This window comes from Lygodium microphyllum, chromosome 26 (assembly GCF_053477565.2).
Source record: "Lygodium microphyllum isolate KBCC chromosome 26, Lygodium_microphyllum_v1.1.10, whole genome shotgun sequence".
Lineage (NCBI taxonomy): Eukaryota > Viridiplantae > Streptophyta > Polypodiopsida > Schizaeales > Lygodiaceae > Lygodium > Lygodium microphyllum.
Window position 1 is genome coordinate 78,120,314 of NC_141160.1, and position 27,672 is coordinate 78,147,985.

General features: G+C 40.8%; 1 protein-coding gene across 4 annotated transcripts in view; it reads left to right on the forward strand.

The window, feature by feature from the left end:
• The first annotated feature begins 5,137 nt into the window (after positions 1-5,137).
• Positions 5,138-27,672, forward strand: part of GCT (RNA polymerase II transcription mediator) — a 121,930-nt gene continuing 99,395 nt past the window's right edge. For 2 of the 4 annotated variants that reach the window (XM_087668561.1, XM_087668558.1), the window contains exons 1-4: positions 5,138-5,280; positions 5,621-5,694; positions 20,317-20,414; positions 20,550-20,639. In XM_087668561.1, coding sequence (XP_087524687.1) covers positions 5,257-5,280; positions 5,621-5,694; positions 20,317-20,414; positions 20,550-20,639 — 286 coding nt within the window. In that variant the 5' untranslated portion in view covers positions 5,138-5,256. The remainder of the gene's footprint in view (positions 5,281-5,620; positions 5,695-20,316; positions 20,415-20,549; positions 20,640-27,672) is intronic. The other 2 variants (XM_087668559.1, XM_087668560.1) reach the window with 2 other exon arrangements.

Consider the following 27,672-nt stretch of genomic DNA (forward strand, 5'->3'; position numbering starts at 1 on the left):
GTGTGGCAGAAAAACGATATAATGCTCTTACGCGTAAAAAGTGACGACGATATGTAGTGGCCAAAGAAAGTGAAGATGCTAGGAAGTTTGAGAAATGTCCAAGGCAAGCATGGAGAAAATTGCAAACCAAACGGTCAAGTGTTATGTGGGATTTTACAGATGCTAACACGCTATCATATGTTACATAACTTTACATGCATAAAGGGGTACAACCCATCAAATGTGATGTACATACATAGTCATTTAGTGCTCTGTTCACTTTAGAAACATTAGAGGCAGAGCCCTCAACAAGATGGCTAATGGAAAAGCATGTGATACTTTGCAGTTGAATGCAGAGATGTTGAAATGGACAATAAAGGAGATGAGACTGTTTATGTTGCATGTGATACATCATGCTTTTGCATATAGTTTTCCCCAAGAATGGCAGGAGAATTGGATACAACCATTGTATAAGGGAGGAGATCACAATTTGCTCACAAACTATAGGATTATGGTCAGTTCAGCCATGGCAAAGCTATTCAGCACTATCCTGGAAATATAATTGAGTAAATGGGTAGAAAGTAATAACAAACAAGCTTATGGACAAGTAGGTTTTCGCCCTAGTCATAATACCATAGACCATTTGGTTACTTTACGCGTGCTTATGGATGAGAGTCGACTTGAGGGAGGAACCTTGTATTGCTGTTTTGTGGATTTTAAGAAGGCTTTTGACACCGTATAAAGGGTTGGCTTATGGCAACGAATGCAAGAATTAGGTCCCAAATGATCTATGCATGGGAATTTACAGAATATATCAATGAGTGATGTGCCACCTTAGAGGTCGCAACAGGATATCACAAGTATTTGAGAGTAATAAGGGAGTCAAACAAAGTTACCCGCTCTCCCCTACATTATTTGGTTTATGCATTAATAAGCTAGAGGAAATACTTCTCACAACTATGAATGAAGAGGAAGCCAAAAGCCCACATATTGGTATGTTTGCCATCTTGCTCTTGCTTTATGCAGATAATGCGGTCTTCTTTACATATACTGGGGAACGTATGCAACAGTTCATGGGGATTCTTGAACGGTTTTGTGAAGGTAGTGGTTTGACAGTGAATGTATAAAAAACAAAGCTAATGGCTGTGCGCACCAAGCAATCAAAGACCCCATCAAAAGTACATTATGCAGGACAATCTATAGAGGTAGTATCTACTTTCAAATACTTGGGGATTGAGATAACTGCAAACCACAGATAGCATACATGTGTGGAGTAGCAATTGGCAGCAAGGAAAAGCAAATATTATGACTTTGAAAATGGCTACAGCCGTACAGATACTAAATGTTGGAAAATACGTTGTATGATTTTTGATGCATATGTTCTACAGATAGTATTATATGGAGTGGAAGTGTGGGGAGGGAGCATCTCCTCATCTGCATGGAACGACATTGAGAAGCTACAAAAAGCTTTTATTTGTAGACATTTGGGCATCAAAAGCATCACACCATATGCACTTATGCTTTTGGAAACTGGCCATTGGCTAATTGAGGTACATGCTATGATCCAAGTATTGAGATATGCCATCCAAGTACGTCAAATGGATGATAGTAGGCTCCCCAAACGGGCATGGGATGCTAGCACACGCTTACAAAAAACATGGAAAAGTAAAGTGCTTTCAACAAGGATGGGTGCTAAATATGCAAAAATGGTTTAAAGGGTGGGGAGTGGATAGATATCTAGATATGGCATTTAAAAATATATGCATGGATACGTTTCAATCAGAGCGTATCAAGCAAAACATCAAAGCAAGGGAGTAAATGGCAAACTTGCTTATTACAGTATGCATATCTATCCTTCATGTTGGGAATCCTACATGTAGGTAGAGGCACACATGTAGCCATACATAGCCAACCCACTCTTAGTGGTATTTAGATGGAGTATTGCACGACTTTGAACTCGATCACACACTTTATTGATCAAGATAGGTGCATGGAGTGGACATGCAAGAGAGATGAGGTTATGCAAGCTGTGTGGACTACAGAGTGTAGAATTAGAGAAGCACATGATTATGACATGCCTAGCATATGCACACATACGGGCTAACTTTGATATCCCTTTACAGGGGCCACTTCACCAGTTTTTGACCACTACTCCTATATCGAAGTTAGGGGCTCTCATCACCCGCATGTTACGCTTTCGGGAGAATCACACTGCACAATTCATTATTTCACCGTAGCTACCCTTTCGTACCATGGGGGAAGAGAATCATTATATATTTGGAAAAGTCCCATGGGTCATAATTTGGCCTTCCTTAGACGATAATAAACTACTCTACTCTTTCTAAAGTAATCTAATCAATTAATAAACTAGAATAAATAAACTATATAATAGATAATATAGATAACTAAACTATCTAAGGTAACTAATCTAATCTAATCAATCAACTAACTAAAATAAAAATTTAAACTAACCCTAAACTATATCTTACTCACTAATAACATAAGAAACTTACTAATCGTAAACAATTAAAGTAAAAAACTTACTTACAAACCTACTAACTCACTAATCAATCATCAATCATCAATCAATAATTTAAATAGTTTAAAGTAAACTATCTAATAGATAATAAAGTAATCTAATATAATCTATCAATCAATAAACTACAATAAGAAATTAAACTAATCCTAAACTATATCTATAAATAAAAAATTAAAATAACTAATAACATTAAAAGCTTACTAATTGTAAATAATTAAAGTAAAAATATTATTTAAATAATACAAACCTACTAACTTACTAATCAATTATCAATCGATGATTTAAATATTTTAAAGCAAATTATCTAACTAAACTATCTAACAGATAATAAACTAATCTAATCTAATCTATGAATCAATAAACTACAACAAAAATTTAAGTTAACCCTAAATTATATCTATAAATAAAAAATTAAAATAACTAATAGGATAAGAAACTTACTAACTGTAAATAATTAAAGTAAAAATATAGGATATTTATAAATATGCCTTGAACGCACGTGATATAGAGGGTATACATATAATGAATTCCTCAAGCTAATCTATCAAGCAATAAACTACAACAAAAAATTAATCGAACCCTAAACTATATCTATGAATAAAAAATTAAAATAACTAATAACATAAGAAACTTATTAAGTATAAACGATCAAATAAAAAAATAGTTTAAATAATACAAACCTACCAGCTTACTAATCAATCATCGATATATATTTTAAATAATTTAAAGTAAAATATCTAACTAAACTATCTAATAGATAGTAATTTAAATACTACAAACCTACTAACTTAGTAACATAAGAAACAAACAACTAAAATAACATGTTCTCTCTCTCTCTCTCTCTCTCTCTCTCTCTCCTTGGACCACTTCCATTGGGACCTAAGAGGGAGCTAGCAATTATTGTTACTAATGCATATGGCATGGTGCTAATGGATTCCTTCTCTATTCAATTGTATCTCTTCTTTACAATCACTGATAATCATGTTTATGTTTTATTGCATCCTTGTTTTGTGCTATTTTTACGAGGAGTGGCATTAGACAACCTACCAATCTAATCTACCTTTCATGATAGATAGTTGGTAGAAATGATGCTGATGAAGTGCTTATAGAGTTGGCGATGGCATTGCTACTCAAGGTTGTGAGAGAGTATTAATGGGAAGCTCTTAGGCAAGATGAGAGAGAGAGAGAGAGAGAGAGAGAGAGAGAGAGAGAGAGAGAGAGAGAGAGAGGAAAAAACATCATACATTTACTGTTGTAGCAGAAACTTGCTACAAAACAACAAAACCTAGCCTATGAACCTGCTTACAAATTCTAAACCTCCCTCTCTGCCTGCGTACTTGCTTGAGAGAGAGAGAGAGAGAGAGAGAGAGAGAGAGAGAGAGAGAGAGAGAGAGAGAGAGAGAGAGAGAGAGAGAGAGAGGGGACGACGTCAAGATAGAGAGACAATGATGTCTCTCTCTCTCTCACACACACACACACACATGCAGGTACACAAGCAAAGAGGAAGATGATGATATTAGAGGTAGGTATGCAGAGTCTAAACAAACGACAATGATGGTAGATGGTGGCAACAACGATTTTCTGAGAGAAGAGAGAGAGAGAGCATGTACAAAAGCACAACTTCCCAATCATGAGCAATCAATGAGCTCCTTGCTTTGGTTTGGGAGGTAGGTTCGGGAGCTCCTTGGTGCTTCAACATCTCCCGAACTTGCAACTCAAATAATAAAGGAGATAGGTTCAGGAGCTCCTTGGTGCTTCGACACTTCTCAAACTTGCAACTCAAATAATAAAGGAGTATAGATGGGTCCTACTACACTTGGAAAAGTGAACCGAACCCATCACGATATACTATATTTTGATATGTCTACAATATGGGTCGCTACTCTAGCACTCAAAAAGGTTTAAGACGAAATCTTTTATATATTGGATATTTATGAGATACTAATTTATATTTTTAAATATTTATATAGTATGAAAATGTAAGATTTGAGTCCAAACACTTGGCCCAAACCTCAAATTGCAATGACAAGGTATACCAAGCGATAGCACCATTATTGTATGACACTATCAAAGCACCAACAATAACCAACTCGTGGAAGGTCAAGTAACCACTACTAAATTTGTCTTGAAAACATGGGTTTTATATAAAAAATTTGGCATGTCAATCCAAGCTTAGTCATGTAGTGCCTTAAGTAACTACCCGAATAGGGATACATCTTAGAAGGGAGCTTGGCAAAATGTTCAACAATAACCAATGTGAGTGATCGGTAGCGTGTGAGATTTTTGGCCAATAGTTTACATCCTTGATTGATGGGCTTAGCAATGCCTTACCCTTAGGGTTGCAAATATTAGGATGAAGCCTACTCGTGATCATTTCAAAAATTCCCTCATTAAAAAACAAACAATTGTGAATAATATCAATGGGTTCTATTACACTTGAAAAAGTGAACCGAACCCATCACGGTGTATTATATTTTTGATATGTCTGCAATATGGGTAGCGACTCTAGCACTTGGAAAGGTTTAAGGCGAAATCTTTTATATTTTGGATATTTATGAGATACTAATTTATATTTTTCGATATTTATACAGTATGAAAATGTAAGATTCGAGGCCAACAAAAAGAAAGCTGCGATTTGAACGCACCCGAACTGGAGAGAGAGAGACAGAGAATGAGAGGAAGAAGAAGAGGAAGAGAGAGCAGTCTGGCATTTGCTGCGATATGAGCAGGAAGCGAAAATGCTTACCAACGTCTTCAGACTGGTACTGTTTTGCTTGTCTCTTTTCCTTTCCTTTAGCTTCGTGATCTCATAATTTCCGTCTCTTCCCGGCATCTCAGATCCACTCGATAAACTGCTCTTTATTTTTTTCTGTCCTTCCTTACCCTTTTTCGCTCCAAACTATGATTTTTTGGAATGCACTTATAATCCAATTGTTGCGCTTCTATTGTTATGAGTGAACCATGCTTGGTTTATCTTTGGGCCCTCATTGGGGGATGCTGGTGTTGTTGCTGTTTTGCCGGATATGGAAGTTGTTTATTATGTTTCTCGGGGGATGCTGGTGTTGTCGAACATGGAAGCTTATTATTATGTTTATGTTACAGGGAGGATTGCAGCAGGTCTCTTGGTTCCAGTTAATTCCGATAGACGAAGATGACACTGCGCTTTTTGAGAAGCGGTTTGTAGCCGGCACTAAATCCTCCGCTTAGTTGTAGATTTTTTTTTGCTGCATGGTCTAGTAAAAATCTGTAATTTATCAATGCGTAGGATTGTAACAGGAGTTTTGAGTGTAGGTAGGTAGCAGTAGAAGCTTAGGACAAGAGTATTGTCTGTACTATTTGAAGAATTACTCTATTGAAAGAAGCTACAAGTGAATTGTCTGGACTGTTTGAAAAATGGCTCTTAGGCATAGGTAGTGTGACAAGGCTCCCCTTTTTGGCTTGTCTGCAATTCGGAAGCTGCCAGACCTCCTACAAAGGGAAAAGAACCAATTGAACATTTCAGCCATTGGCAGGAATTCAGCCGGCATCCAATCTTTAGGAATTGTTCACTTTACTCAGATCATGTGGGGGTCATGATTGAGGAAGATCATTGTAGGGGAAAAAAAGCTGCTACAACTTTGCATGTGTAAAGTAAATATTTTGTATAATGTGAGCAGGGAGAGGAGTGATGTGCTGGCTTTCCAGATGCATCAGCCACAGACTGCGTTGCAGTTTGTAGGAAGCTGTAGGGTCTTTGTGAGTTTGTTTCACGATCACTGTGATGATCAAGCAGCTTATGGCATAGAGGCCATCCAGTGCAGAGAGCCCAACATTGGCACCAACCTGAAAAAAAAGGCATCAGGTTGTAAGGCAAATTTGGACAAACCAAAGCTCGAGAACTATTCCTCAAGGGAACAAGAAAAGTGATATTGTATCAAAAAATGAAGCAGAATGAGGGCATTGGCATTACAAATGACAGGCTGTCTCATTGGCAGCCAAACATCTAACACACCCCACTGACCAATTGTGACTTGCCAATGTGGCATCAACAGGTCAGGTTGAACATGACGGAGAGAGCCCAAGCAAAAAGTTGAACATGAGCAAATTAGCCAGGCAGGAACTTTGCTCTAAAGGGAAGCTAGGCTGAGAATATAGTTGCCCAAAACAGCTTTTTGGTAGCCTGAAATGGAAAATTTTTGGAAGCTTGGAAATGTATTTTGGGATCACCTTTAAAATAAAGTTTTTCAAAATCTTGATTTAGGTTGTAGCTCTGTGTTTAGGGGGAGAGGCCCTAAATTCCATCTAGGTAAGTTTTTGTATCCAATTGATGGCCAATGTGCATCAATTTGTTAGGTTTCATTTCTAGCCTTCAATATCTACTTTTGTGGCATATGTTTGCAGCCAGTTCCTCTTCATTACAACCATCTATAGTGAGAGAGCTCAAAGCATGCTTGGAGTAACACAAACGGCGGAAGTAACTTTTAACTTTTGTTGGCAGCTAACAATTGTTAAACAGTAAGTGTAATGTGTGTGTTTGGCAATTAAGCTTCTAATTATATAAAGGCTAATATAGTAGCTTGTATACGACTATATGAGTGTGTGCATGTGTAAAAGCTCTTAGTGAAGAATTGTTAGTCTGAGCATTCGATTTAGTGCGGAGAGTGGCAAAGCCTAATATATATACATTGACACATTGCGAATTTGTTCGGTTTTTGCGAATGTGTGCAAAATCCATTCTTTTTTGAGATGTAATCTTGGGCAGTTTTCTTGGGGTTATGGATGGAATACACTTGAGGATTGACCCTAGAGGGTCCAATGTATGAAAGAGAGATTCTTTAAATGGTGGATTTAGGTGCAACACGTTTGAGAGTGCAATGGAAAAGAACAATAACTCAGAGTGAGGAGACAGGAGAAATGATGTGTGTGATAATGTAGCGGAGGGTAGCAATTAATAGGACTTGCCCATGAAACCAGCCAACCAATGAATTGGCTGACTTGTATTAGATGCTAGTCAGAATGGTAAAATTTAGCTAATTGGCCTGAAAATGGCTGCCCATGCCTAGCCGTACTCAACACAACTGCATGCCATGTGCTTGTAAAGGCTGTGTGGAACAAAGAAAATCAAGTTGCTCAATGTTGTTGGTCATCAATGCCATGCATATGGGCAAAGAAAATGCCATTGATAGGATCGGCCTCCTCCTAAAATGTCTTAGAGAGAGAAATCGATGGACAAAGATTATGTTGGAGCTCTTAATGTTCTTATTTGACTCAAGATGAGGCTTATAGGAAACATATGATCATGCAGGTCACACATGTTTGCTAACACCCCTTCCTAGATTTTGGATCTAGTGAAAAGCCAAAGATATAATAGATTGGATGGTGGCAAGAAGAGTGTCACTACCAATGAAGTTCATCAACAATGGACATTAGCCAAGGAGTATGACCCTCTCTCTAGATGAAAGTTGATGCAACGAGAGGTCATTCATAGACCAATGGGTGTGGAGAGGCATCAAACGGATTGTTGCAGTGATGCTCAATTAGGAATGGGTGATCCATGCTGCTAATCCAATTTAGGGATGATAGTGAGGAGTTATCGAAGGCACTGTATCCTGCTAGATAAGAACATTAGGAACTAGAGGCCATAGATGGGCATACTAGCAGTAGGGATGGTGGCTTGGTGATGAAGGAAAGAGGCAACTGCATGAAGGAAAGGCTACAATCCTTGAGAAGCTCTCACAATCCTGGGAATCCCCATTTGAAACAAGAAGGGCTAGGGAATCCATGGTTGCATCTTCGAGATCGTACCTCTTTGATAGGGATTTTGGGGGCGGGGGGGGGGGGGGGGGAGGCTCTATGAGGGAACCATTGGAGGTGATGGTGAGGGATGGGATAAAATCTATGGGTGGGGTGTGCAGTGATGGAAACAAGGGCGGCAATGAGAAGATGGCTAGGAGCCCCAAAAGGGGTTGGTGTCCTCATTTTGGTCACTTTTTTTGTGGGTGCCCACACAATGGTGCATATTCTGACACAGTATCAAAGCACAGGAGCTTAGAGAGCTAACAATCTTGTTCCTTAGAGAAGGCAAAGACAAGTTGTGGGTTCGGCATCATCTATTGATTTACCCCTTCAATTCCATTGTATCATTGGGAGATAGATACCTTTCTCTTCCTCTCCCTCCCATCCTCCCTTTTATAAGGTGACACTCTGGTGCTATGACTTTCCACGGGCAAATGGATAGACCACTAGGTGCTCTTTTGGCATCATTGAAACCCCCACTGATGCTTGCCGACACTGACCTTTGCTCTCTACGTTGCCGGAGCACACGCCTCTATCTCCAGGCACTCATTGTGCCGCCTCTCCCTTTTGGGCCATAGAGTTTATTTTGCACCAGCTTTTAGATTTTTATGCTCAAGGCAACAAGATGCATCCGATGTGTACTAAGTCCTTTCGAGCCAAAGGTGGATCACTTGGTACTTCGATCTCCTTGAGATTACCGCAATGTGCTACAGATGTTTCTTCTACTTCTTCTAGGGTTTCAAGAATTCCACCTTGACAACCCATGGTTATGCAGTCCGCTTCATTGAGTGGCAGTGATTTGTTGGCTACCGTTCCCTCCATAGTTTGCTCCTTTGAGAGACAATGGTTGTTCGATATCTTTCATTACTTTGGCTCCATAGTCCATTCCATTGAGAGACGTCAACTGTTGCCCTCCCTCGGCTTATCACGAGTCTCACCTTTCCCCACCCTTGACTACCCAGGTTCAAGGGGCCACCTTTGGGAGTTCTTCGACATCTTTGACACCCTAGATACCTTATTTAGCACGATTGGCGGTACTTACTTTGTCATCCTATGATTTGGAGTTTGTGATCCATGAGTTTTTAGATTTCCTGTCTCTCGCAGAGGGGGATTCAAAAGGGGATGTACTTTCTTTGCCCTCCGCAAGGGCTCCTACTTCTTCTTTGGCTTTAGAGGGGCCCCCTTACACCACCATCCTAAGAGGGGTCCCTCCTTATCTTGAAGTTCTATCCCCCCCCATTTACTCTTTTGGGATTGATGTCTTCAAGCAGTCATTTCTCCTCTTGATACCTAGGATCTTTAGGTACCACTTAGCTTGAGGCCTTGGAGGTTCAGCCATGACTTGGTGACAAGGCCTTCGAATTTCTTCCAACATGGAGTTATGGAGCTGGTGGCTTCTCTCCTGAGGTGGAGTTAGGTTCTATAGTTCATCCAATCTAATGCTCCTTACTTCATATTACCTTTCTAGTCGCAATCTTGGATGTTTGGGATCCTGTACATCTTCTTTATATCTCTCTTCGCTCCTCTTTCTTCATCCCTTTTTGGGCATGAGAGGGGGTGTTGAGAAACCACTTCTTCCATGTAACCAGTTCAGTTAGAGTTTCACACTGACAACCTCCAAAAGGGTTGATGTCCTCATTCTGGTCACTTTTTCAGTGGGTGCCGACACAATGGTATACCATCTTAGACAGTTGAGGCCTATAAATAGGCTGCCTCTTCATTTCATTCCACACTCTCTTCATTTATTCTCCACCACTTGTTCTTATTTCCTTCTCTCTCCAACCTTTCCACTGCCCTTACACCCCTTCAGTGCACATTGCGGTTCATGGTTCACGTCTACCTTCTCTCCATTAGCATGGCGACCATCTTCTCCATCATCATGGTGTCACCATAGGCTACCCTTCCACCTTGCATTTGGTAGCTTGTGTCGAGCTCAGAGGGCATGGAGATCGAGACACGCAGTGATTGCTAGCAGAGAGACAGAGAGAGAGAGTGCAGGGTTGTGAGTTAGAGTGAGCACGACTTGTGGGTACAATCAAGTGTATATCTCTTTAGGTTTTTAGATAGATATATATATGAAAGTACAAGTGCTAAGGGTGTGTTCACACCTGAGCACATTTAAAAGGCACGAGGGCCTTTATTCCCAACAACCTCCCACCTAAAGGCAATGTGCCTTAAGAAGAGAAAAGAATCAGCTAAGTCTAGGTATATACAAAGTTGAAATACATATATCTATCCAACTCCCATCATCTGTCGGCAATGAGAAAACCGCTCTGGTGGAAGACCCTTTGTGAGAAGGTCTGCAGGATTATCATCTGTATGCACTTTGACAAGCTCAATGCTCTTGTTATCAAGTATATCTCTAATGAAGTGGTACTTCATCTGTATGTGCTTCATCTTTGTATGAAAGTCGGGATTCCGTGCTAGCATGATAGCACTCTGACTATCACTATGGAGAATAGGTAACTCTGTAATGCCAAGCTCCCACCAGACATGAAAGCCATAAAGCCTCTTTGCATGCCTTAGTGGCAACCACATACTCTGCCTCTGTAGTAGACAATGCAACACACTTTTGTAGCCTGGAGATCTAAGAGACTGCTGCTCTTGTGAAGGTAAACACATACCCAGAAGTGGACTTTCTGCAATCCGCATGACCAGTATAGTCTGCATTCGTAAAGCCAACAACAGATGCCTTCTGCTTTCCAAAGCAGATGCACAACTCCTTTGTGCCTTTGAGGTATCTCATAATACCTTTCACTGCTTCCCAATGCTTTTTACCGGGGTTTGCCATGTATCTGCTAACCACTTCCACTGCAAAGGCAATGTCAGGATGTGTAGCAACCATAGCATACATCAAACTGCCAACACCTGAAGCATATGGTATCTTGGCCATTTCAGCCGTCTCATCATCAGATGTAGGACTGTCCTCTGCATTGAATTTCACATATGGAGGCAATGGAACCCCAATTATTGCATTACAGAGTTACCTGTTCTCCATTGTGATAGTCAGAGTGCTATCATGCTAGCACGAAATCCCATCTTTCATGCGCAAATCCATAAGCTTTTTCAGCCAATACACTTTGCTTCTAGCACTCTTTTGTGCATACAGTTCTTCCAGTGGAGTTTAAATAGCATATGCAGAATCCAAACCTTCAATGTTAAACAGTAAGGCATCAGAAATCGATAGCTCAATGGTTGAGCGTGTAAGCTCATTTAACTCATCCCAATCTTCGTGTTCCATGTCTGCAGGCTTTGCCCCTTTGGTCTTAATCAGCTTTGCCTGCTTCTTCAGCAACATGATATTGTAGCACTGTTTTTACTAGACTGCAAAGTTATGTGCTCTTTCAAGCTTCTTAATGTGCATGAGATTACTGTTGTCACCGCTGCCAGCCATGATTTTCAGCCCAAATGTGACAAAAAATTCAGCAAATGCAGGCCCAAACTGTCACACAAGTGACCAAGGTACAAACAAGTACCAACCAACAATAAATGACCACGTAGAAGCAGAAATTTCAGATCTGTAAGTAAATTTTCAGAAGCACCAAACCATGTGCTACAACATTCCACAACTGATTATAGCTGTTCCAAGGGCAAATACATCACATTACATGAGAAGTCCCAAATTTTAGCTGCAATTTTTGTTGTACATGACATGTACCCATGGGCATGAAATTTGACACGCACAGTCAAAGAAGCCCAAAATTTTGTGCTTGAAGCATCAACCATATATATGTACAAGTGCTAAGGGTGTGTTCACACGCGAACACATTTAAAAGGCACAAGGCCCTTTATTCCCAACAGCTTGGAGGCTCCCCAACACATGGTGTCATCTTCTCTAGCATTGGCGTTAGTCACCACTTCTTTTAGGCTCCATTAGATTTGTGTTTGGTTGCTTGGAGACTTTCTCTACATTTGGCATCATCTTCCCTAGCTAGGGGTCAACATCTTGCTTGGTGTCACCCCACACTTGGCGTAAGTTTCTGCAGACCTAGGTAGCGTTTTTGGGTTGATAGGCCTTCACAAGTTGCATTTACCCTCTTGGTGGCTGCCCCTTCACCTTGCCCCACCTCTTGGTGTTCGAGAACCGTGCTTCGCTCCCTTGATAGCTAGTGATCATCTTCTTCCTTCTTCACGGCATAAGAGGATTGTGTTCTGCTCCCTCCACATCCGTCCTTCACCATCAGCATACATCGTCGATAACCCATTGCCCGGAGGACTGTGTTTCACTCCCTTCTCCGTGCAAACCCTACAAATGTTGCCACTTGATTCAGATAGGATAGTGCAGTCATCTTTTGAGCTTCAGCTCAACTGTATTGGTTTTCCTTCTCATAGCATTATTTAGTGCATCGCCATCTTGATCTCGTGTTTACGAGTTTCTCTTCTCTCTCGGTGTTTGCCATACACATTGTGTTTCACACTGCAAACCCTATTGTCTCTTTGCATAATCGCATATTCTGATAAGGTCCTTCATTTTGAAAGGGGAATGGAGCTGATATGACCCTTTTTCTTGCCAACTCATTGCAAGAATGGCTCTTGATGTAGAATTCTCAACAAAGATGGGTCACGGCTTGCTTGATGAAGTTAATGTGGGTATTGAGTCTCATCAGACCATGAACAAAGAAGAGATGAAAGCATAAGTCTGGAACATGGAGGACTTTTGAAATGGAGCTTTGAGATGGACGGTCACAAAACAAAGGCAAAGTACCAATAACACAAATGCAAGGTATAGACAACTGTTGGAGATAAAACACAGTCCCACAAGTTTTGGCTTGACAAAAACATAGCTTGAGAAACCCTTTTGGATGATGATGCTGCATTGTGCACCTCTGAAATGATGTCCTTCAGCTTGAAAAGATACAACACTTGAGTCACATCCGACTCCCACTTTGGCAAACGATACCACGTGAGTGTGCACTGGAAAAGAACAACAACATGGAGTGAGAAGAGAAAATGGTGACAAAAGAAATGCTACATGCAGCATGGAGTGCTAATGAAGGTGCCGGACAAAGGTAGGCAAATGATAACTAAAGAATGAGGGAGTTTGGACAAAATGATTTGTGTGACGATGGGGAGGTGGGCAGCAATAAATAAGACTTTCCCATTAAGCTGGCTGACCAGCAAACTAGCATGCAGGTCGGATTGCTCAAATCCAGCTTATTGACCTGAAAATGGCAGCCCAGCGCTGTCTACCCATATTCTATGTGTTTGCTTGCCATGTCGCTGTAGAGCTTGCCTGAAATAAGGAAAATTAGGCTGCCCAATATTGCTGGCTATCCATGTGATGCAGATGGCAGAGGAGATGCCATTGATAGGACCTCCACTTCAAATGTCTTGAAGAGATAAATTGGTAGATAAAGACTCTGTTAGAGCTCCTAATGTAACGACCCTTCCTTCTTGGCAAGGGTAGTGAAGGACCTGATTTACCACAAATTACAGCAAGCAATAAATACACAAATCTGACAATGCAAACTTTACCACTTAATCTTGGACAACTAACACGTGGTAGAAACAGGGCTGATCACAGCCATTTGGAGCAGATTGGGGCTGATGCCTAGTGTGAACACACCTAAATTGATTGAGAGAAAAAAATGTAGACTTTAGAATGCGTTGCCTCCTTTGTCAAAGCACATGATAGACATGTTGGTGCTCCTAATGTCCCTGTTTGAGTCAGACAGAGGTTTATAGGTAGGAGATGATAGTGTATGGCAAACATGATTGCTAACATCCCCTCTTAGATCGCGGATGTGGTTGAAGGCCAAAGAAGATGCGGATCCAAGGGTGATAGGAAGAGTGCCAGTGCTGATGAAGTCCATTGATGTTGATTGTTGATGAAGAATCTCCTCATGATCTTGGGAGTCCCCCTTTGAAGCACTAGGGGCCAATGAATCCATAGCGGCATCACCAATATCATCCCCCTCCAAACGAGGAGGGTATGAGGGAACTATTGGAGGGGAGGGTGGGGGATGGGAAGGAACCTGTGGAATAGATGGTGCATAGGCGGGAACAAGTGAAGCAATAGACAATTGCCTCTCGGAGGACCCTGCATAAGAGAAGGGGAATGGAGCTTGTAGAGTTGGCTCTCCTACCAACTTGTTACTAAAACAACGCTTGAAGAAGAATTCGCAAGACACATGGCTTGCTCTGTGAAGGCAACCTAGGTACCAAGTCTAGTTAGGTCATAAACGGAGAGGAGTGGTAAGCCTAGGTCTGTGGAGGAATAGTCTGGCAATAATGGCAATGTGCCAATACCACTAATAGGCATTGAACAAATGTCACCAACAATGACAAGACCCTTAGATGGATGGAAATCCTGTAGCATGTCACTTCATGGAGTCATATGACTTGAAGCACCACTGCAAATGAACCAAGGGCTCTTTGAAGAACAATCAACTATTGAAGAAGGCTCCTCACACATGGATATGAAGGAACACGAACCCATGGGTAATAGTTGGTGTAGAGGTAGAGGAAGGCCTAGATGACATAGCTCCATCCTTTTTTCCCGAACAAAGTTGAGGGCACTTCTTCCAAGGCTTCTCCTTAGGATGTGTTCCCTTCCCTCAGTGGGCATTGAGGCTTCTCTAAATCTTTGTTAGAGCTTGAAGAATGCTCTTGTGTCTCCTTCTTATGCTAGGCCTTTGTTTGCTTCTCTTTTTTCTTCCCCCTCCCATACTTGCAGTAAAAGCTTTCATGGAGCTAGATCCACTAGCTACTCTTTTAGATGCTTGTCATGCTCCAAGACAAGCGGAGGAAACTCCTCCCATAGAAGAGTCTCATGGGTCCTTGATATAATAAGATTGGTGTAGAGAAGACATCATATTTTGGAGAGGGCAGTTGAGTCAAAAGAATCATGGCCATATCATCCAAAGAGATGAGCTTGTTGAGGGAAGAAAGCTCATCCCTATTGTTCTCCAATTCATTGATGTGATCCTTCATGGAAGGAGAGTCATAATTAGCGAGCATCCTTAATTTCTTCTCAAGAGTAATTTGGTGGGAAAATGTCTTCTAATGGCACAAAGCAACAAGCTTTGTCCACACTTTTGCTTTTTTCCGCAACGTGTGCACATGCAATAGGACAAAACCATGTAAGCTCATAAAGAGAAAAGATTGAGCTCTAGAATTGAGCCGATCCCACAGGGCCGCACGATCCATCTTTGACCACACTTTGGGATCCTACATGGGACAAGGAATAGGGTGGGTAACCAGCTCTCAAAGATCGAAGGTGTCAAGAATACATTCCACCTCACAAGACCAAAGCAAATAATTTGATCCATCCAAACGGTCTTCTTTGGGAAGAGAAGGAAGAACAGGCACGTGCATTGACGGTGCCATCATAAGCATCTTAGGGCCAGAAGGACAGGCCTTGTGGGAGACATGGAGAGAGGGGGGAGGAGATGGCTGCTCCGATTTGTGTGACTGTTTAAGAGAGGGTTCTCGTTCAAAATGGGGCTGGGACCTTCGATCTTCACAATGATTACATTGCCTTTCAGTCTTCAGAGCAGTGATGAGAGGGCTTCTCGTCAAAGCCATCAAGGGCATTGAACTGGTGATAAGACATCTTCAACACCTCCAAACACCCACAAGAATCTGTGTTTTTTTGTAGATGGTCCTGAATGGTGGAAATCAGCTACACCTCTACAAAGGAAGGACTGTAGATGGCTGGTGTGAGTTGCATGGATCAGGAGAATGTAGAAAGTTTGGGTTTCCAGCAAAGGACAGATGGCTGAAAATGTGTGTTCCCCTGCTTAGGGGGTCTCCTCTCGATTGGGTAACTCCACATACTCACTTCAATGATGATACCATGTGAGAGTGCACAATGGAAGAGAACCAAGAACACACACACACACACACACAGAGGAGGCAAGAAATTTACTGTCCATGCTGGAGACAGAGGAGACTGCAACAAACGATGGAGGACGTTCCAAGGAAGAGAAGAAGATGATCTGCCCCAACTAGAGGCCAGCTATAAATAGCTGGAATCAGCCGAACTGGCCGGCCAGTTACTGGCTGACTGCATTTAATGCAGTCAGCAGCACATAAAAGAATGGGAAAAAAATACCGACATGGCAGAAATAGGGCTGATCACAGCCGTTTGGAGCAGATTGGGGCTGATGTAGAGTGTGGACACATAAACTGATTGAGGAAAAAATGCAAACTATAGAATGAGCTGCCTTCTCTATCAAAACACATGACAAACATGTGAGAGCTTCTAATGTCCCTGTTGGACTTGGATCGAGGCTCACAAGCAGGAGATGACAGTGCATGACAACCATGACTGCTAATAATTTCTCTATCTTGTATTACTAGAATATTGAAGTACTTGAGACACGGAACTTGATAGGAAGTCAACATCCTAAATAGGGTGGTCCATCAAGATTTAGCTGTAAGTAGTGTAGTGGTCAGCATTTTACGAGAAACTGCCCTAATATCAAATGTGGCATATATGGGAAGTCCAGCCATCTAGCTAGTACTTGATGGAGTAAGATCAGCTCTCTTCAGTAAGTAATAATCCAGGTTTAATTAATCATCGAGCACTAGGGAATAACCTTCAGCAAGATGAGGGACCAAAGCAAATATTATATATATAGAAAAAAAGCTATCGTAGAAGAGCTGCATGATGGTAGTGGTGTCAGCATTATTGAAGTCTCCCTTCAATCTTAAATACAATTGCTGTCAATAATGACCAGCACTTCATAAAATTAATTTGCCCCTTGATTGTACTACAATCCGAGTACAATTTGGGTCTTCGATCTCTTGCATGCGAGCCACAATAAATTAGGAATGGGCTAGCTCTTGGATCAGCTTCAAAGTACTTACCTTTAGCTGTACAATCTAGGCACTATTGGGTCTTGAATCTCCTGCATGCAGGCCACAATAAATTGAGAATGGTGGGGGTGCTTACTTTTTCCACCACTGTCGAGTGGTTAGACGGGGACACTGGGGGTATCCTTCTATTGGTGCTTATAGGATCTTGGCCATCATACCGAATCCTGATTTTCTCATAGCTTTATAGCATCAACCATTTGCATCTCAATGGTCATGCCTGTAAAAAGGGCACTTGGGCGTGGAGATGTGACTGGCCTACACACCAACTTGGGCATAGTCCTGTTTGGGCTTGAGAGGGATTACTAAGCCACTAATATTAGGGTTTGCATCGAGACATAAGTATGGTGCATTAACTACTAGTTTAGTCTCCTCAAAACAGCCCCAAAAAGCAATTAATGCTAAATTGCCAACGATCAATGGCTTATTTTTTGATAGTAAGACAAAATGCACATTCAATCCTCTATAAGTAGGAGTCTTGTGTTTGTGCATCATATATCCCTTTGTTCCAGCCAGCCATCATTTGGTCCTCTCATTGCCCACTGCTGCTTACACCCCTTCTTGAAGGACACCTCAGTTCATGGAGCTTGTGCAAGTGCTGCCCCTACTTTCCACAGCCCCTACACAGCTGGTGACCTGATTTCCAGCCATTCCAGACTTGCGTTTTCAGTCTACACCTTCTACCCTATTGGTATTGGACTGTCCTCAGCCTTTGACACCTGCTGGATCTTGCGTTTACTGTTCAAGTAGGCCACCTACTGCATTTCCTGCCTGCACAGGGTTTCCTGCTAGTTGCCTGATAGTTGGAGGTCATTCAGTCACGGACACCATTAGACACCATCTCAGCATCAGTCTTTTCAGCCTGATCTGTTGCCCACAATGCGGCCAGTTCACCTAGACTTCATTAGACTGATGCTGCATTTGAGAATCTGTTGGAGTGTGATACACTGTGATACCCACTCCTTTAGCCACCTGTGCCCCAGTCCTAGAGACATGGAGGCTCAGGGCCCTTTGATTGTATCATCTTCTCTATCATTCATACATTCTCATTCAACATTCTACAGATTGTGTTCTCTATATTGTCATACACTTTTGTGTTTTCTGTGATTGCCATACCATTTCTTTACACAGATGGGAAACTGAAAGCTATAAGGGGAAAGTGTTTGTGACATTATAATTTAGTTCATGTTGCTCTTGCAAAATGCAGTGCTGACATTAGCTCAGGTAGCTTTTACAAGGGTGTGAGGATATGTAGGTTGTCTAGCTAGTGACAATTGTACAAGGTGCCAAATCCAATAGTTAGTTCATAGTGTTTGGATGTCATGGAGGTTGAGTAAATAGAGCATAGGCTGTAAAATGCCTCACTTACATGAGGTTGCCCAGGCAAAACATGGCAAATGTCAATGCAAAAACCAGCATTCTCGCAGCAAAAGGATGCAAGTGCAGCTGTTTGGTGGATTACCTGGTAGCAAGGAGATATCGTCTAGGGGTGTAGTTGTCAAACATAGGGCTATCTGATCAAGATGCAACTGGCTAGGATGATGATCAGCAGAAAATGATGTTAGACTATAGCAAGGACGATTACTAGCAGCAATAACTAGTCATTTGGCCGCTGGCACTCTAGTACATGAGGATGATGATGATTGGGCAGGCGTGGTAGGTGCTGATATGGGGGATGATGTCAAAGCACATGCAGAGATGTTGATGATGAGGCAAGGACAATGGAAGTTGGTGAGAAAAGTGAAGGATACAAGACTAATGGAGGTAAGTTCTCGAGGTATCTTGCCTTTTATAGTCAACTTAGTGTAAGGAATGTTAGGGCAAGTAGAGGAAACATAGAGTACGGCCCTCAATAAACACAATCTGATGAATGTTCAATGAAGAGGGTATATAGAAATGAGAGTGATACATGGGGCCTCAAGCCTCCATGTCTGGAGGATTGGGGCAGAGATGAGCTGAGAGGTGTGTCGGAGATGAAGAGAATAGCTTAGAGAGTTTCATACTTGAGATGGATCTTGAACACAACAGCTGTCCACTTGTTTGATGCCAAAAGAGTGTTGCCCTGCTGTGCACAGATGCAGAAACAGCAAATGCAGTGGCATTGATGACGTGGCAGTTCGTGGGAGTGGCAGAAGCAAGTAGCAGCACCTATGATGCAGAAAACATAGCCTTTTGGAGTCTAGACAGCAGGATCTAGCTTGAATTTGCTGGCAGTGACAGGCTGCAATCCGAACAGCAGTTCCACCTCTATGCACGAGGATGTTGATGATGTGACAGGCTGGCGATGGAAGCTGAAGCAGAGCAGGCCGCAAATACAGCAGGCTGAATTGATGGCAATTGCTATTTGTGATTGGAGGGGGACTGGCAATGACTGTTTGGGGCAGACAGAGGACTGGTGAAGAGGGTAGTCCTTTTGTCGTACCACCAAAAAAATAAGTTTATCTTTTAAATTATTCTTTTGGGGAGTTAAATTAGGCCTAAATGCATGATAATTTCATAGTATTCAATGCTGTCAATAACTCAATTTTACTTGCTCAACACCTAGTTCTCAGTTGTTCACAAATCTTTTGTGTGGTTCCTCACATGTTTATTTGTCTGTGCACAGTAATCAGCTTTCCCCCATGCTTGCTTGGTCATGTCTGTGCTTGTTTGTGCATGCTTGTTTGGCTCTTAGTGCTGTCACATTTTGGTGCTTGTGTGGAGCAAGGGTGCTCGACCAAGGGTGTGATTGGTTCATCGCCTGAATACAGTTGCATGTGGTCGGCCTACCCAGTTGTCAGATCTTTACATTGTAGTGGCTGAATGTTGAGGCTGCCCAGAAGCCAGCATCATGACGGGTGACATTTTGACCATGATAAGTTTTGTTTTCAGCTTGTTTTGTCAGGTCATAGTCTCAACATTTCAGTTATTGCTGTAGTCAGCTCAATCTCTGTCTTAGCTGCAGACTGTTGTTTTTGCTTGAGGTTGGGTCCTGGGATAAAATACTCCAAAGGTGCATAGTTCACAAGCTGTAAACAAGTATTTCCAGCAGTAGATGAGTTGAGAGAGGGAAGGAGCATCCTTGATTTGATACCTCATGTCCAGTTGTTGCAGTATCTCATTTAACCTGCAATTTCATGGGATAAATATTCAAGAAAATCACCTCAAGAAAATCACTATGGTTGTTTATAGTTTCTGTTCATCCCGGATTTTGGTGTGAACAGTGAGGTCTTAGCAAGGAAGGTTCTCGGTGCACATGTCAGGCTGCAGAATGAAGGACATCTTAGTGCCTGGACACAAGATACCGTATTGCCCCATGAAGGTATGTACATTTTACTAGTACTGAGAAGCTTGATATGTTTTCCTGTGGTTTTGTGCCATGTGACTGCTTTTAAGTTTTTGTGCCACTTGTCTTAAAATATTTGGAGTTCATTTCTAAGCACTCGTTCTGCTCCAGCAGCAGTGTCCTTGAAGTTATGGCTATTTCTCCCTGGTCGCATTGAGAATATCAACCCTTTGATTCAATCGGCTATTTCTGGTCTCAGAGGTCAGTAACTTAAGAAATTGTTATAGGGGTTGAACATTTCTGATATAAAAGCTTAAGTGACAATACACTCAAAGCCAAATCTTAAAGTAGGGCTACACCTTAGGTTTATCAGGGAACTAAGCAGAAGCTGGTCCAAATGTGTGTGTATAAGGGGCATTAGTAGAGATGTACTTGTTCTTTGGACATCTTTTTAAACTGTTAAAAACACCAAATTGAGTGTTAAAATTGACCTTATTGCAAAAGATTAAGCACCATTTTAAGCTCCTGAATTCTGATGCTTTGGTTTGCAAACTAATGTGTCGTAGGGCTGTCAGCAGCTAGTTGCCCAGCAACAGACATTTGAACTTTGTTTACCTATTTTCCACTGTCCTTTGTTAGAGTTGAAGCTTTTCATAAGTCAAGAAGTCTCTTGGTTTGTGCTCTTCCCACAATACATTAGAGGTGTTGTTAATACATTGGAGGTGTTCATAAGGCAAGGAGCTCTCTTGGTTTGTGCTCTTCCTGCGATGCATTAGTGGGCTTTGTTTATATCACACAACCTTCGCACAACTTGTGTAAGAAGAACAACATTTTAGATGCTTGAAGAAAGAGATGTCTGATTTCAAAAATTTAAGAACAGCAACAAGTTCCTAGACAACCTAAAGTGATTTCAACCTTGATAACTTTGGAGCAGTATTGAAACATCAGTATCTTCTTGACATTGTGCATGCAACACAAAATATGGATTTATCAAAGGAAATAATGTTATCAATAATATATTGATTGTCCAAATGGGGAGGGATAGTGCACAAATCAGGAATTGGCGATGGTTCAGTAGCTTTTGACAAATCTCTTTATTGAATTGGCAAAGGATCCTCAATTTACGCGATTTTTGAATGCTCCAAAGAAGGACGTCAAAGGCAAGAAGAAGAAGATGTCTTCTACACTTCGGGACAGCAAGATACACCGAAGATAATGCCAAACCCTTCATTTGAAGCTCCCAAAGATGCTAATGAAATAAAGCAGTTGGTACCTACGGGGCAAGGAATGCAAATGCAAGGCCATCACGAAAGTGCCAATCCAATGGATCTTGGACAGTTGGGTATGCATGCTATGATGGGGCAGCCAGGATATTTTGGTGGAAGTACGATTTTTCATGTTATGGTTGGATAAGGGCCGCATATGGGAATGTATGGCACAAATCCTTATGTTACGCAACAACCAATGCATGATGTGCAAGGCCCAATGTATTCGGGTGTGGTTGGAAATATGCAAAACCCTATGTATGGGAGCATTGGCTTGATGTTTGGGGCACAAAGTGGCATGTTTGGTACTTACTACTGCATTTGCACCCTCGAATGCTTATGGGGCTCAAGGAATGAATGTTGGTCATGTAAATGCTCCGTTTGGCGTTGGTTTTGATGTAAATTCAGCAAATGAACCCTTTCTGCAATAGCCAGTGTATGACAACGTGATATCCAAGGGGGGAGCAAAAGACTATGATGAGGGTGGAAAAGCAATGAAGTTTGAGTCGGTGTACAAGATAGACTGAAAGCTTTGACTTTCATTTAGTAGTTTAATGCAGCCTATTTAGGGGGGAACTTCATGGAGTCCACGAAGATTCGAAAGGCAGTCACTTTCTTGAAAGAAAATGTGCATGAGATCCGTAGCTTCTTGGGTTTATGTTTTTACTGCAAGAAGTATGTACGTAGGTTTGCTGAAATTGCATCTTTATTGCATGCCTTGCAGAAGAAGGATGTGCCATTTAGATGGACATCAGTGGAAATTTCAGCATTTGAAAAGTTGAAGGAAAAGATGACATCAGGTTCTGTGCTTGTGTTGCTTGATCTAAGGAAGTCATTCATAGTTCAATGTGATGCATGTGGTAACAACATTAGAGCTATTCTTATGCATGATGACCGAGTTGTGGCTTGTAAGAGCGGAATTTTCCATGGTGCAAAAAAGAATTGGTAGGTCTATGAGAAAGAGCTCTTGGCTGTAATTGATGCACAGTCTACGTGGAAACATTATTTGTTGGGGGTTGATTTTTACAGTGCAGATAGACCATCAAACTTCGAGGTACTTTCTGACACAAACAAAGTTATCAGAGAAGCAGATGAGATAGACAAATTTTCTCTCTATGTTTCATTTTTAGATTGTACATATTGATGGTAAAATGAATATTGTGGTTGATGCACTGTCATGTACGCCACAAATTTCAGCCGTCAGCATGGTTTATCACACTAAATTGGATGCCATGAAAGAGTAATATGTTGCTGATTCAGACTTTGCTAATGTTTATGATCAGCTTTGCAATGGCCAAAGGCATGGACACTTTGTGCTAAGAGATGGATTTTCTGATGATGCATGGACGACTGTGTGTCGCAAAGCAATTAAGGCCTAGAGTTATCACTGAAAGTCATGCTCCTCCGTATGCAGGACACAGAGGTATTGATGCCACGATCAAGGCAGTGGAGCATTTCTTTTATTGGTCAGCTTTGAGGCATGATATAGAATAGTTTGTTAAGAAATGCATCGTATGCCAGAAGGTAAAGCATGATAGACAAAAGATATTGGGTTTGTTGCAGCCCTTGTCTATTCTAGATAGGCTTAGGTAGAGCATTGCAATGGACCTTTTTGAGCTTCTTAAGACATCTACAGGGAATGATGGAATATGGACTATCATTTGCAAGTTTAGCAAACAAGCCCATTTCGTTCCAGTGAGGAAGAAAGTAAAGGCTGATCATATGACACGATTGTTTTTGTAGCATATCTTTAAGTATCATGGTATGTTGGAGTTAATCGTTAGTGATCGTGACCCTTGGATGACCAGTTTATTTTGGAAGGAGTTGTTTGAGAATATGGGTACCATGCTGAAATTCTCATCATCATTCCATCTGCAGACAGATGGTCAGTCTGAGGAAGCAAATTCCACAGTGTTAGATCTTTTAAGGTGCTATGTTTAGAACCACAAGACATAGTGAGAGCAGTATTTGCCCTTGGTTGAGTTTGCTTACAACAACATAGTGCATAGTTCTATGGGCAAAGCTCCATTTGAGGTGGTTGAGGGTGGCAAAAATGTACCATCTATTCTGCAAACTAAGGATAAGATCTTTGAGGCTGATCATTATGTGAAAAACTTGGATGTAGCCTATGCAAAGATAAAATATGCACTTCAGGGACCACAAAAAAATCAAAAGAGAGCAGTTGATCGCCACATACGTGCTTTGTAGTTTGCAGAGGGTGATTATGTATTGCTGCATTTTGAAAAGGCAAGGCTGAAAAAGATGAAAGGAAGAGAAAGATTGTATCCGAAGTTGAGTATGAGATACTATGGGCCCTTCCAGGTGTTAGAGAAGATTAGCTATGTGGCATATCGACTGAAATTACCTCCAGATTGGCAGATACACAATGCCTTTCATGTCAGTTTCTTGAGGCCTTTTCATGGTGATGTGTTAGAGGATATGTCTATTGAAATTCAGGCTGAGGTTGAGGAGCTACATGTAATTTTGATACTTGAGCAGATTTTGGCACACAAGGAAAAAAAGATCAAAGGTAAAGTTTCCAAGAGATACTTGGTGAAATTTTGATAGATGGAAGAGAATGACTTGACAGACCATCCTCAGTTGTTGCAGCTTTACCTAGATGTCTTTCAGTTAGAGCCGACTTTAGTCCGGGCTACGTTAGGTTCAGCAGAGCAAGGGTCCGGAGTATTGCTTGATGCTCAAGGGGGAGGTAGCACTTCCACTCTTTCAATTATGGACAACTCTCGTATATAGTGAATCTTGGATGTATTCAGCATGCATCCAAGGTACTGCACTGACAATATGTTTGACTTGAGGTCACTACTTAGTGTACTAGTCACTGTAAGATGTATGCAGATGAGTATGAGTTTTACCTAGGCACTGAAAGTATACTTTTGCATCAGTTTATGATTAATTTGGCATGAATTTTACCTCAATTTTGAGACAAAAATTCTTTTTAGCTCAGATTTGGATCAGCTTGAGAACCATTTATGGTCACTTTTTGAATTAGTGTTGTATCAGTTTTTTCATTGATTGCTGATCAGTTTTTGCAATGAGTTTGTGATCAGCTCTTAGATCAGCAAGTGATTAGTTTATGATTAGATTATGCTCAGTTTTCAATGGTTTACATCTAGTTCCATGGACAATAATATATGTTATAATACCATTGATATTTTAGCCATGGTTTATGCTTGGTTATACTATGCTATGGTTTTGTTTTGCTAGATGAGTTAAGCTCATGAGAAATAGACATGTCACATGATAATCTAGCAATGTTTTTGATATGTTATGATGCCATTGATGTTTTAGCCATGGTTTATGCTTGGTCATACTATGCTATGGTTTTGTTTTGCTAGATGAGTTGAGTTCATGAGAAATAGACATGTCACATGATAATTTGGCAATGTTTTTGAGATTCTTTGTGAGTCTTATGCTATGTTATGATTGGTTGGTAATTTTCATTATGTGTTGGGCATATGAAATGGTTGAGTCACTGTGCACAATGTTGTGTTAACTATGATGCCTTGTGGTTTGCAATCCACTATTTTGCATTTTGATGCATTTGACAGTGCAATTGTGGACGATTTGCAAGGATTTTAAGGGGGAGGGCTGTCATGAGGATATGTATTTTTGAAACCTCACTTAACATGTGGATTAATTATTAATTACATGGTTAAGTAAATGTTACACATGTGAGGTGTGATTGGGGTTAGAGTAAATTTACAAGTCCGGACTCGAGGAAATTACGAGATGTCAAAGTCAAAAGTTGCTATAAGTAATGCCACACAGGTACTTGGTGGTATCTGGTGCCAGTTATTGGCCTAGGTTATTCATTTGTCCATAAGTGTCAGTTGGTGACACTAGAGAAGTGGCGTTTAATGGTACGTAATGCCAATCCGATGGTCAAAGATGACGCAGAGACACTCGGGAATGGAAGTTGCCTAACCAATTTAATTATTGACAGTGAGATTATTTGTTAGATACGATAATATTTATTAGATTGATTTTTCAGTATTTAAAGATTAAAAATTAATATTTAATGATGGATAATACTGGAAAAACCATTTGAGAAGGTAGCCACTTGTCAAAAATGCCCATGCAAGACCGAAAAACGTCTTTAGAGGCTAGAGAGGTATTTTTATTGTATTCAGCTTGCAAGAGAGAGGGAGGAGATATTGTTGGTTTGATTTGCAGCCATTGGAGGACCTTCTGAGGTAGCCAGGGTCAAGAGAAGACCAATTAACAGTAGGTAATAACATCTACAGGCTGTTGAGACAGGGCAGCAACAGTAAATGATTGATTTTTTTTAGTTCTTTGCATCTACACGCTGTTGAGAGAGGACAATTGTAGTAAATGATAGATTTTCTTCAATCTTTGCGAAGAAAGTCTGAATTTTATTTCTTCTCAGTATTCTCTCTCATTTCCTAGCGTTTCTACAGCCTTGCTCCAAAGATTGCAGCATTGAGATCATTAGAGGCTGAGAAATTTCATGTAAACCTAATCAGTTGCAGAAATTAGGATTTACCAGTAGCCTCGGGAAGTGTGCCTGAAATTGGAAGCTCCAAGACTTAGATTCAATAGGCTTGAAGCTATTTTTAGCCTATTCAAGTAGAGGGACCAGGAAATAATTGAATTTGGGGCATTTTTCATCTCCATCAAGATGGGTGATGAAGATGAAATTTCAGATTTCTCTGTTGTAAACCCTAATTTGCAGTAGAAATTAGGATTTAACAGTAGCCTCAAGAAGTGTGCTAGAAATTGGAAGCTCCAAGATTTGAATTCAATAGGGCTGAAGCTATTTTTAGCCTATTCAAGTGGAGGGACCAGGAAATAATTGAATTTGGGGCATTTTTCATCTCCATCAAAGCGGGTGAAGGCCAATTGATTGCCCGAATCAAGGGGTAAATGAGATTAAAGACTTGCTAGTCATTTTGAACAGCAAGGGGAGTTGGAATATCAAAAGGGATTGGAAGAATCCCATTGTACATCAATTTCTTATTCAATTAAGTTAAATAAATACTGAAAGGAGTGCTAGTTTTGGGGCGAACAAGGTGTCCAATGTCCAAGATTATATGGTAAAGTGCACTTTTCAGCTTTGTGAATTTGTTAATTGCTGTAAATAGTGCTTAATCAAGATATTTATCACCCTATCCAAGGAGGAAGGTTGGTTATACGGTTCCATTGCCGGATACTACTCAATCCCTTGATTTGGTGGGTTCGAGGCACTTGATTGCAAGCCAAAGCTTTGTGCTAGTACCGATTTTTACTCTCAGCTAAGAAATTATAGCAATATGTCTTTATATAGTGAGATGGATTAAGCAATGATGATGCAATACATGGCTAGTTGTGTGATTAAAGAATGATACAGTGATGACTAGCTTCATCGGGTCAAGATTGGTGGGGTTATATACATCCCTAATAAAATGTGTGGGTAGTGTCATGAGGACATGTATTTTTGAAACCTCACTTAATATGTAGATTAATTTTTAATCACATGGTTAAGTAAATGTTGCACATGTGAGGTGTAATTGGGGTTAGAGTAAATTTACGAGCTCGGGACCAGGAAAAATCAAGGGATGTCAAAGGCAAAAGTTGCTATAAGTTATGCCACACAGGTACTTCGTGGTATCTGTTGCGAGTTGTTGGCCTAGATCATTCATTTGGCCATAAGTGTTAGTTGATGATACTAGAGAAGTGGTATTTAATGGTACCTAACGCCAATCTGATGGTCAAAGATGACGCAAAGACACTCGAGAATGGAAGTTGCCTGACCAATTTGGTTATTGGCGAGTGAGATTATTTTTTAGGACATGGAAATAATTATTAGATTGGTTTTCAGTATTAAAAGATTGAAAATTAATATTTAATTATGAATAATGTTGGAAAAACCATTTGAGAAGGCAGCCACTTGTCAAAAATGCCCATGCAAGACTAAAAAACGTCTTTAGATGTTGGAGAGAGGCATTTTCAGTATATTCAGCCTGTAAGAGAGAGAGAGAGGAGATGCTGTTAGTCTCATTTGCAACCAT